The 12,470-nt window shown below is 46.0% G+C and overlaps 1 protein-coding gene across 2 annotated transcripts in view; it reads left to right on the forward strand.

Moving 5' to 3' along the window:
* PCSK2 (proprotein convertase subtilisin/kexin type 2) overlaps positions 1–7,704 on the forward strand; it is a 272,641-nt gene extending 264,937 nt beyond the window's left edge. For both annotated transcript variants that reach the window (XM_047853203.1, XM_047853204.1), the window contains one exon: positions 7,015–7,704. In XM_047853203.1, coding sequence (XP_047709159.1) covers positions 7,015–7,501 — 487 coding nt within the window. In that variant the 3' untranslated portion in view covers positions 7,502–7,704. The remainder of the gene's footprint in view (positions 1–7,014) is intronic.
* The last annotated feature ends 4,766 nt before the right edge of the window (positions 7,705–12,470 follow it).

Below are 12,470 nucleotides of genomic sequence, written 5' to 3' on the forward strand. Positions count from 1 at the left end.
TGGTCGTTATGCCATCACAGTAAGGCTGCTAAAGAACGCACACAGAACCTGAAGTGTACATCGGATAACAACCCCACGAAGGGGTGTCCAGAGTCCAGCCTGAAGGAAAGCCGACCCAGTCTCACAGCCTGTGCCTCTCCCAGGGCCCCCTGCGCTCGGGTCCACCGCTTGCTCCCCCCACACATGGCCTGCAGGACACTCCAGCAGCCCAGACGGCTGCCTGAGGCGGTCCTGGGAGAGGGCGGGCCCAGAAGAGCTGCTCGCAGAGGCTGCGGCTTTTCTCCCACCGCCTCATTTCATCACAGGAGGCTGCAGGGGTAGTCTCATCTACAGGTGAGAGGGCAGGAGGCTCAGGAAGAGAAAGTAAATCATTCTGGTTCACAGAACCAGCAACTCCAACGTCTGTCAAAGCCCTGCGCCTGGAACCTCCTTCCCTTGTTGCACAGAGGGAAAGGTTTGCAGAAAGGGACTTCCCAAGAGGGAGAAAGGCTTATGGTGTTTGCTCCTTTACAGCTCAGGCAGCAGCAGGTAGGGGCCGAGACGTCCCCACGGCCATGCCATGAAGGCATTATCCACAGTTAGCTCTGCCCACAATTAACAGAAAGGTGGCCCGGTTACAGAGGAATGGTCAGCTTAGTCCGGGTACACGTTGATAGCAGGCCTTGTTTTCTGAGCGCTCTCCGGACAAGGATGGATCCCTCGTGATCCCCCAGCTCTGTGCGTTTGTGAGGCCTGGGGGGAGGGAGGAGAGCGAGGCAGAGAACGCAGGCTGTGATGAAGGACAGTTTATCTCAGTTTCTCAGTATGCATAGCATTCTGTCGTGATCCACATAAATGTTGAATTTGGAGCCAGAGGCGGTAAGTCTATCATGTTCCAGTTAGAGGATCTGGGGCCCAGAGATGTGACGGGCCCAGCAGCTCCCAACCAGCTCGGAACTTTACCCCATATCGGCAGCCTGGTGTTAAATGAAAGGACACTGGAAAGCCATTTCAGCACTGACTCAGCGGGGCCCTCCTCAGGACAGGAACCTAGTCTGTCTTGTTTGCTGGTGTGGCCTCAGTGCCTGGAAGGGTACCCGGTGCCCAGCAGTCACGTGGCAAATATTGTTTGAATAAATGAATGTTCGGCCAGCAGTACTGGCTAAACGCTGGCGGGAGGACCCGCTCTCCAGCCAGAGGAATTGGGGAAGGAGGCCCCAGCCTTGTTGGAAGGACTCTGCGTCCCCTGGCACCTTTTGCACTGGCATCCACCCCACACCTGACTTTGTTCTCAGGTGCACGTGGGTGAGATCTAGGGCAGATGTGCTTTTTTGTTGTTGTTGTTGTTGTTGTTGTTTTTATTTTTTAACATTTGTTCATTTTTCAAGAGACGGAGAGAAACAGAGTGTGAGCGGGAGAGAGACAGGGAGGCACAGAATCCGAGGCAGGCTCCAGGCACCGAGCTGTCAGCCCAAAACCCGATGCGGGGCTCGAACCCATGAACCGTGAGATCATGACACGAGCTGAAGACAGACGCTCAACCAACTGAGCCACCCCGGTGCTCCAGATGTACTTTTTGCGAAACTCAGAGGGTGGTACAGGTTGGTCCTTAGGGCAGCGCCCAGGCCTCTGTGCTACTAACAGAAAAGGCCTTGGTCACCATGAATCACTCTCCTGAGGGACTGGGACACAGGCATCTATAGCCGCTTGCTGTGACATGTGGGGCTCACAGAAACAGCCCCTGAGTGGGCTGAGTGCCAACTATCAGGTCTATGGGTTTCCTCAGCATTAATCTTCCCAGGGAAGCAGTCAATTTGAAAAGCAATTTTCTAAAGAGACTTTATCAGCAAAGTCAGTGGGGAGGGTATGCAACTAAAATTAGAAGGAAAAATACAACTGGCCTGAGTGTCTGCACCAGGCCAGCCGCGTGCAGTGAGCAGAGCAAACCCAGGCCCGCTTGCCAGCCAGCGGTAGCCGCATGTCCTCTGAGGGCTGAAGCACAGGCTGTCCCCGCCCTTCCCTGCACCCACCCAAGAGATCTGTCTGCTCGGCTCCTTCAAGGCTGTGGCAAACTTGGAATTTTAAGTGAATTTGGAAGTAGATGTTAAAACCTGACGTGAATGCCAGAAGCAGCACGGGGGAGGGAGAGAGAAGCATGTACCTGGCCATGAACCAGTGGTGGGACCTGTCACTGCCGAGGTGCAGTGTCTTCCTGTGTGAGGAATGCCCACCTGTTGAGTGTTTTTCTGTGCCTGCCACGGAGCGGACATCTTAGACACCCAAGAAAGGACGGCTGTTATTAATAGTATCATTACCCTAATAAAACAACTGTAGCGCAACTAATTATTTTTACACGGTTGAGGATTCAGAACACAGGTAGCAGGCCACAGGTTCCTTCTGGGAAGCAGTGCTTATTTCTAGAGGAGAGGCAGTGGGCCACTCACTATTTGCAACAACACGCAAGGAAGTTACAAGCCATCCTCAGGCCCCCGAGTTGACCTTCTATAGGACTCCCTATAGGGAGGCTTCTGTACATACTCCCTCAAAGTTCAGAGAGTAGCTCAAACCTCTCGATGGGTGCCTCATTTTCTGCAGCGAATGAGTTCCAGAATGTGGCCTGTAGGACTGTTTAAGGATCTCAGCAGAGTCTCCTCTTGTTCCACAACCATCTCCTATTTCGACCTATAAATTAACTTTTCCTGAGCAAATAAGGATTTGCTTTTCCTTCAAAATAAGGATGGATTGTATTCCTTTTCCTCTCATAAAAGCAATACATGGAGAAATACATTGCAGAAAATACAAGTGGGCAAAAAAAAAAAAAAAAAAAAAAAAAAAAACGGTGGTAAGAAACCCCTGGAAATCCTGGTCCTCTGCTCTGCGGACGCCATGATACCCGCCGAGAAGCTTACCGCTGAGGGGGGAAATGGCGTTCTTTCTCTTCCAAGCTTGCTACTTTTAATTCACACAGGGCTTTTCATTTCATTTCAAAGTGACGTAGCATTCCAAGAAGAATCCACTGGAATGTTCCCTCTCTCGGGGGCCTGGTCGCCATGCATTCAGTGGGCAGTTCACGTGGCAGGGCAGGAATGGCAGAGTTTTGCAAGCAAGCAATACCTCCATGGCACTAAACAAGCCAGCCTCCCCAGGGATACTTGGAGTGGACTCCATCCCCCACGCACACCCCAGCCCCAAGGCTGCTGGCACAATTTGTGAATCCTAATACAAGCGGTGTGGTTGTGCCCACTCCAATCTGTCTTCTGTTTTCCAAGGTGAGAGCAAAATGCCCATCATTTTTTAGCCTCCTCCAGCCCTTCTCACGGATACGCTCTCTCATCCCTTAGGCAGAGCAACAGGGAGCCTGTCTTCTAGTTTCCCCTCCTGCAGGGAAGGGGGTGGCCGAGAGTCATTTGTCCAAGCTCAGAGCAGCTGTGGAGGGAATCTGGCTAAGTCATGGTGTCTACTGAAGCCCCCTTAGCCATGGTGTGCTTGAAGGTTGTTTCAGGTTTGGTCCAAAATGGATTTCTCCCTTTCTATCCTAAGAGCTCATCTCGGCCCTGGAATACCTTCCTTCCTGTATGAAGGAGCTTGTTGTTCATTTACAGAAACCCCATTGCATGTGGGCGGGGGGGATCTGATGCCCAGCTTCGGTGGCCATGCCATCTCTGACCCTTAGCCAGTCAAAGAAATATTTCCAGTGTCCCCCCGGGAGCAGCAATGTCACTTTTCTGTCAGGGCTTCCACGAATTGGCTTGTAAAGGGACTGTCACTTAGTGAACTCTTGGGGAGTCCCAGAGCCCCTGAGGCTCAAGTCTAGAAGGAAAGCCTCCATTTGGGACCTGCCTCTTTGTCTGTATAGAAACTCAGAAGTGGAATGTGGCATTGCACTCATATCTGAGATCTGGACATTCCAGGAGCCTCCGGCAAGGTGGCTGGGAGACCTGCCAAACAGGATCCACAGTTTGACAAAAATAGAATGTGCTTACAACAGAAGCCCAAGAGATTTTCGTGGTGATGGTGGTGGTGGCATCAGGTTCCAAATGAACATATGCAGGGGCGCCTGGGTGGCGCAGTCGGTTAAGCGTCCGACTTCAGCCAGGTCACGATCTCGCGGTCCGTGAGTTCGAGCCCCGCGTCAGGCTCTGGGCTGATGGCTCGGAGCCTGGAGCCTGTTTCCGATTCTGTGTCTCCCTCTCTCTCTGCCCCTCCCCCGTTCATGCTCTGTCTCTCTCTGTCCCAAAAATAAATAAACATTGAAAGAAGAAAAAAAAAAAGAAAAAGAAAAAAAATAATAATTTAGATCTGTGCTCCCCAGTATGGGAGCAACTAGCCACAGGTGGCTATTTAATGAAATCAAATAAATTTAAATTAACCATTAAAATTAAATTTCATTAAAAACTCAGTTCCTCACTCACACTCGTCAGGTGCTCGATAGCCACATGTGGCCGGTGGCTACTATATTGGACACTACAGATACAGAACATTTTCATCATTGTAGAAAGTTCTAATGGCCATTTCTGGTCTAGGCATTTGTAATTGTACGATACATGAGTGTATGTATGTATTTTATCTGCACAGCAATTCTTCAGTATAAGAAATAATATCTCCATTGTACAGGTAAGGATGATGAGCTCAGACAGTACAGATGCTTCACCTATGACTGGACCTTCATTCTACCCACATAGCTCTCTACCTATAGGCAGGAGCCCAAATGATTGTTGGTCGTGTATTAGCTTACCGCTACGTTTCTGACCCTATTGTGAGTAAATACATCTTTTTTAAGAGATCTAGGTAGTGGCCTTCCATACTTTGACTTCCAAAGCTGACCTAAGGCTTGCTCTCCACCAAACTGGATGATTTTCCCAGAGTTTGGCACACCACCTCCACCACCATCACTGGATCTCCATGGCCAATGGATATTTCATGCATCATTCAGCATCAACATCTATGCAGAGTGCATACAGCAGCATTCCATGAAGCTATTAAAGCATATATTTTGAAAGTTCCTCAGGAGAGTACTGACTTTATCATTGAGCTACAGGGTAAGCTTCGGCAAGCCCTCCAGTTTGTGGCTTTGGTTCCAAGGGTCATGCAGAACCAAGGCTTGCCTCTGAGCTGGGTGTGTGATCATCTTTTTGTAGATGGGCTCTACAAGACGTATGCTTTAAAATGCCCACCATTTTAGGGGCGCCTGGGTGGCGCAGTCGGTTAAGCGTCCGACTTCAGCCAGGTCACAGTCTCGCGGTCTGTGAGTTTGAGCCCCGCGTTAGGCTCTGGGCTGATGGCTCAGAGCCTGGAGCCTGCTTCCGATTCTGTGTCTCCCTCTCTCTCTGCCCCTCCCCCGTTCATGCTCTCTCTCTCTCTGTCTCTGTCCCAAAAATAAATAAAAGTTGAAAAAAAAAAAATTTAAAAAAAAAATAAAATAAAATAAAATGCCCACCATTTTATGCTTCAAAATAAAAATCTTGTTGGGGCGCCTGGGTGGCGCAGTCGGTTAAGCGTCCGACTTCAGCCAGGTCACGATCTCACGGTCCGTGAGTTCGAGCCCCGCGTCAGGCTCTGGGCTGATGGCTTGGAGCCTGGAGCCTGTTTCCGATTCTGTGTCTCCCTCTCTCTCTGCCCCTCCCCCGTTCATGCTCTGTCTCTCTCTGTCCCAAAAATAAATAAAATAAAAAAAAAAAAAAATGTTGAAAAAAAAAAATAAAAATCTTGTCAAGGGAGAATATTCACATAGGGAAAACCCCATGATCCAGGCACTGTGCTCTGTGTTTTCATACATGGTCTTATTTAATTTCATAAAACTCAACTATAAGGACAGTGAGACTTCAAAGTATTTAAATAATTTGCCCAAGCTCTCCTGACCAGTAAGCATAGAAGAGAATTCTAACCCAGAGAGGTTTGTTCCTGAAGTCTGGAGTCTTTCCATTACACCATGCCGTCCTCAAATGTAGTTTATTATGTTTCTGACTCAAGAACCTTTGAGCATCTTGCCTTCAAAGGAGGCCATATCCGGGAAGAAGATTGGTTGCATGGGAAGTCAACTGAGGAATCTTTCACTAGGTTTAATTAACCCCATTTCAGCTTTCTCGATGATAGTAATAATCATATGAGCAATAACTTCTATTTACCGAGATACTTAGCACTTTAAAAGAAAGGCATTATGAGCTCCTGTCTCAGCCTGGGCTGTCCCAAAACAGACCCGGAAGTGAGACCTGGGTGCTGACAATGTTTTGAGAGATGACCCCAGGAAGCATAAGCGAGGAACAGAGATGGATGAGCCAGTCAGAAGTGCATTGATGAGCGAGTTGTCACTGTGGGCAACAGGCTCAGTCCCACTGGGGACATTGAGTTGTCCTGCTGAGGAACAGGGAAGCCAGGATCTATTTATCTATGGCTTTCTAATCCCAACCACTGGTAGAGAGTTGTCCCTGAGGGGTTAAATCCCTGACACTTTGGGACTGCCCTGCACCTTGGCTGAGGAAGCTCCCATGATGTGGGGGGAAGCTCCAGGAAAGAAGGTGGGAGATGCTGATACCTGAGGTGGGAAGCAGTCAGGGCAGCCACAGGTGAACTCAGAGGTGACTTAGAAGTGAGAAGGGGGGCGCCTGGGTGGCGCAGTCGGTTGAGCGTCCGACTTCAGCCAGGTCACGATCTCGCGGTCCGGGAGTTCGAGCCCCGCGTCAGGCTCTGGGCTGATGGCTCAGAGCCTGGAGCCTGTTTCTGATTCTGTGTCTCCCTCTCTCTCTGCCCCTCCCCCGTTCATGCTCTGTCTCTCTCTGTCCCAAAAATAAATAAATGTTGAAAAAAAAAAAATTAAAAAAAAAAAAAAAAAAAAAAAAGAAGTGAGAAGGGAGTGAACAGCATCCATTACACCCCTTCCGCACAGAAGGTTCAGAGGTCATAGGTAAGGTGTTCGGGGTCACACCGCTGGTCTGTCTGATCAGCCCCAAGGCTGAACCTGCCTGGTACCTGCACCTGCCTTCAAAACCCCAAGTCTAGTGTGCCCACCCTTACCATATCTCCTCACTTTGCCCTCAGGAAAATACCCTCCACTGGCAAGTTGGTGCTGACCCTCACGACCGACGCATGTGAGGGGAAAGAGAACTTCGTCCGCTACCTTGAGCACGTCCAAGCTGTCATCACGGTCAATGCAAGCAGGAGAGGAGACCTAAACATCAACATGACCTCCCCAATGGGCACCAAGTCCATCTTGCTGAGCCGGCGTCCGCGGGATGACGACTCCAAGGTGGGCTTTGACAAGTGGCCTTTCATGACCACCCACACGTGGGGGGAAGACGCCCGAGGAACCTGGACCCTGGAGCTGGGGTTTGTCGGGAGCACCCCCCAGAAGGGGGTGCTGAAGGAGTGGACACTGATGCTGCATGGCACGCAGAGCGCCCCTTACATTGACCAGGTTGTGAGGGATTACCAGTCCAAGCTGGCCATGTCCAAGAAGGAGGAGCTGGAGGAGGAGCTGGATGAAGCTGTGGAGAGAAGTCTGAAGAGCATCCTGCGCGAGAACTAGCACCGCGCCCGGGGCCGCCACCGCCTCCCCCTCTCCCCCATCTCTGCCTTCTCTGTCCTCCTTCCACACTCTGTCAGGAGCCTCGCAGTTACTGTCACCCTCACACAAGCGATCCCAGCCTCCCGATCTGAAGCTTCGCTCACTGTCAGTGATTCTTTTCGTTACAATGGCAGCAATCTTTTTCATTCTCGGCCCCAAATACAGTGTTCCCACCAACACCTATGTCCTATTTGTGACTCTAAGCTCTTTGTTTGTGTCATTCAAATAGGTGGTAGCCAGCAAACAAAACTGGGACAGCTTTCTCCTCCATTTTTTTCATATCTGAGAAGAGACTGCTTTGAAAACGCCACGCACAGTGACTCCAAGAACGCTTATTCATGGTCTCAACTGAGGACTTGTTACATAAAAAGAAAAAGATTATAACAGAAGGTGAGCTCTGAATCGCTAAAGCACAACAGATGCCGTCGATCCTTTGGGGGAAAATGTTTCGAGCTTAGTAAGATTTTTCAATGACGTAGATGGTGGTTATGATGCAAAAGGCGCCATCGTGACAGCCCTGATTACTGGCTGGGGAAAGAAAGAGTCAAAAAGCATGAGCATTGGAAATCTTAACCACCAACACCAACAGGTGTTGTCCTACTCAGCCAGCGTGATACATGTGAAACCTGCGTAGCTTGGCTGTCCTTTTCACCAGCTGCTGCTCTGAGTTATGGTAAAATCTGCTAGAGAAGCCCAAATTACTCAGTTTGTATAGAATTCATCCCAGCCCCAATTTTCTGGGGTTCCTCACATAGCTATCCAAAAGAAAAAAAAAAGGCAAGGCGGGTCTGGCAACATGTCTAGTAAAGAATAGCTTAGTAGCTTAGAACACAGGAACGTTCCTTTTCCCAAAACACTTTAGGGCTTCTTACTCTGATGTAAGTGAGACGTGGGATGAGTATTTTTGGCACACATATACTCGGGCGTTGATTTCCAGAACATATGGTTGTGATTTCTTTGCTATGTTGGGAAAATGGCCTGTGTTCTAGAAGAGGCGTGTGAAGGGTGAAAAGGGGCATGTTTGAAGATGTGGACCTCCATTTGTGTGAAGCCTCTTCTGCCAAAGTTGGGGGGGGGGTGGGAGGAGGAATGCTGACTCATCTCTCAGCCACGTGAGGCCCCGAAGGAAGCCAGAGAAGGCCTCCATAGGGAAAGCACACAGTCACCATGTTGACAGCTACGCGATCCATGAAGATATTCAACACGCAACCCAAAGGAGACAGGTGTCTCTCCCTGCCCCCCAAAGACACAGCACCATTTCATTACCAAATAGGAATGCTCTCTGACCCGTCATCCTTTTGTTTTTCTACCCAAGGATTGCCCCTCATCCCCAGTCCCAAGGCCCACCCATTCCCAAGAAATGATTTATTTGTTTGATTTAATTCCCAAGAACAGGTCAACCACTCCTTCCCGTGGGAGCATGTAGTGAAGCTCGAGCGCCTTTCCTTTAAAGCCAGCAACACAGGGCACTAGGTTCCGTTCCCTGAAGGTGGCAACTTTAAGAGAAAACTCTGGAAAACCCATTTTCTTCCTCCCCCCCCCCATATTGGCATGAATTTCTGTCTTCTCTAACACTGTCTGACCTTCTCTATACGATGCTTTAAAATGTAATAATATTTATGATTTTTAAAAGAAATTTATTACCTGTCACGAAGGTCTTTTTAAACCACTTTAGATTTAAAGAAAAAATTAATGGAAACCATCAAAAATCCATTTCATATTAACAGTCTGAAAATAAACCAAAGGACATTATGTGTGCATATGTGTACAAGTGCACACAGAAATATATATACATATGTAGACTATATACATGTGTGTATGTATGTGTATATATATATATACACTTGTATAAATGTATATACACACATATACCTAAAATGTGTGTATGTGTATTTATTGAAGAAACAGACACCATATTCATCTCTAAAAGAATATTCAGAGACTATCAAGATGATTCTGGCTGAAGAAAAAGGCCGGTGGAAATTCAGGTGAAAATGTTCATTGATTCCCATTACATCACCTCTGTGATTTTTGCAGCTCTCTGTATAAACATTAAATGTCTTATATAGCAGCAAAAATATGAAATAGTTGTCCATATTTTCACAGCTGTGGTATAATTTATGAAATTAGAGAGTAACTTATCAGCTTCTTAATAGAAATGGCAAGTTTTGATATGAGTATACAGTATATAAAAATATATATAGTGCTATATACAAATATTTGGTCTCTATTTCATTTTTTGCACCAGTATTAACACACAAATATGTCCAGCTAGTGAGGTTTTTATGATATCCCTGATCCTAATGCAAGAGACAGTTATTTATAATCATTTATTTAAAAAATGAAAATAAGTGAATAATGATTACTCAAGTTAACATTGTTACTCCCCATGACAGGATTTTTTAAGTAAATTTAAAAAGACATGTTGTAAATTAGGAGACTTAACAATAAAGCATTACCTTCCAGAAATTATGTGGGATGTGATATATATTCTATAAAAACACTTTCATCTGTTCTAGGAGCAGATGATAAAAAGTTGCCAAAGAGAGAGCTAAATAAAAAGCCTGCCTTCATAAATTTGCCTGAGAGATTCATAATTAGAAAATAAATCATATACAAACTACAATCTACAGCAGCATTTTTCAAACCCAGGTTACATCCCATTAGGTTGTAAAAAAATTTTAGGGAGTCAAAACCAACATTTTGGAACAGAATAAAATAGAATAGAATAGGAACTGGAATAGAACGGAATACATCATGCATATCAGTAAGTATTTCTTAAAATATCTGCCTTGAATGTGTGTCTGTGTGTGTATGTGTGTGTGTGTGTGTGTGTGTGTGTGTGTGTGTGTGTTGGCTCACAAGGTAAAATATTTCTAATTGTGGGTTGTGGCCAAAAATCTTTTAGAAAGACTACTCTAGAATGTATTCATCAAGCTAGACTGAGTTATGCTGTAATAACAAACAGCCCCAAAATGTCAGTGGCTTAACACAGCAAAAGTATATCATTCACACTAATTCTTCTGAGGGTTCAGGTGACTCCCCAAGGCCAGAGACTCAGGGATTCAGGCTGCTTTGATCTTCAATCTTATGGGTTGTGATCAGAACACAAGACTGCTAAATCACTATACAGAAGAAAACCCATGGAGGACACTCATCCACTCTTTTATGTTCAGCCTGAAGGAGATTTACATATACAGTAAAACCTTGGTTTGTGAGCATCATTTGTTCCAGAAATATGCTTGTAATCCAAAGCACTTGTATATCAAAGTGAATTTCAAGAACCATTGGCTCAGTGGTGATCATGTGACATTCGGCATCACGTACTACTCATATTGCAAGACATCGCTCGTGTCTCAAGTTAAAATTTATTAGAAATGTTTGCCCGTCTTGCAGAACACTCACAGAACAAGTTACTCACAACCCAAGGTTTTACTGTATACCGTTTGAGCTACTATGCATTGGCCAGTACTGGTCAATGACCTCTACCACAGATAAAGCTTGACATTCTCTTAAAATATAGTAAATACTGATTTACATGGCAAACCTCTCTTCATGGATAGCCATGAACAGCATTACAAAGTAGCTGTAACCCATGTAACCACACGCTATTCTAGCAATCTTAATAGTTATTAATAAAACATTAATGTATTTTATTTATCATGGTTCATTGTAAAAACAACATTTAATTTTCTCCTATGATAGAATGCTTCTCAAACCCAATGAGTACAATCTTTAGAGAGGCCAAAACCAGCCATTGAAAGGAGTAAGGTCCAAAGTCTGAGGTTGTGACAAACCGAGACACTGCTTTTCAATACTTAAGTCCAAAAATTGATTTCCAAAAGATTAAGTTAAAACTGATCATTCTTATTGTGTTATTACTGTACTGTCATTGTTAGTATCACTTATAAATTAGTAAGAGTAGCTTTCAGGTGATCAATGCCTTTCATCTCGGTGAAAACCACACACTATAAAAGCTTTGGGAATCATAGCCAAGCATTTTAATTTTTTTAATGTTTATTTTTGAGAGAGAAAGAGAGACAGAGTGTGAGTGGGGAAGGGGATGAGAAAGAGAGACACAGAATCTAAAGCAGGCTTCCAGCTCTGAGCTGTCAACACATAGCCTGACCTGGAGCTCGAACCCACAAACTATGATATCATGACCTGAGCCAAAGTCAGATGCTTAACTGACTGAACCACCCAGATGCCCTGAAGCATTTTAGATTTAGAGAGAGAAATGCTTAATTAGGGGAACTGGTGCTCTCATAGCCAGAGTAAGTTCTTGGATGCAAAGAGTTTAATTTGATAGAAATTTCTAAAAATCAAAATGCCAAGATTAAAGACCATAGTTGTAAGAGAGAATAAGGGGTTCCAAAAACTCTGAGAGTTTGAAGTAACATCAGCACCAAGGAAGATGATTTGGTTGTAGCCAGCTGGGTGGTTCTCTGTCTCCAAAGAAGGGGTCAATGCAAAGTTGGGGGAAGGGCCAGCACTCAGCACGTGGCTGCTTAGGGAAATGGACAGTCAGGAAAGCAAAAGTTGGCAGACAGGATCTAGAGGTGTTAAGCATAGGGAAACACACTGGTTGGTATAAAGGAGAATTCTAGTCTTTGAAGAGCTCAAGTCTGTTGAGGACAGAGTCCACTGCACAAAAAGCCATCCCCAGTCAATACCATCCACCTGCCAATGGTCAGATTCCATGACCACCCACATCCTCCTGTGCCTTATTTGGCTTCCCAAGGACATTGGCACAGGAGAGGGGATAACCAGTATAGGGGATACCAGCACCTGGAGCTCTTTGCATTGCAAATTAATCAAGTAGTTCTTGAATTCTTCCGGTAGTCTCTTATGTATTTAGTTGCCAAGAGACCCTTTCCTTGGGTTCAAAACACTCCCGCTGAATTTGCTTTTGGATTTATAAGGGACCAGG

The sequence above is a fragment of the Prionailurus viverrinus genome, chromosome A3, assembly GCF_022837055.1.
Source record: "Prionailurus viverrinus isolate Anna chromosome A3, UM_Priviv_1.0, whole genome shotgun sequence".
NCBI lineage: Eukaryota > Metazoa > Chordata > Mammalia > Carnivora > Felidae > Prionailurus > Prionailurus viverrinus.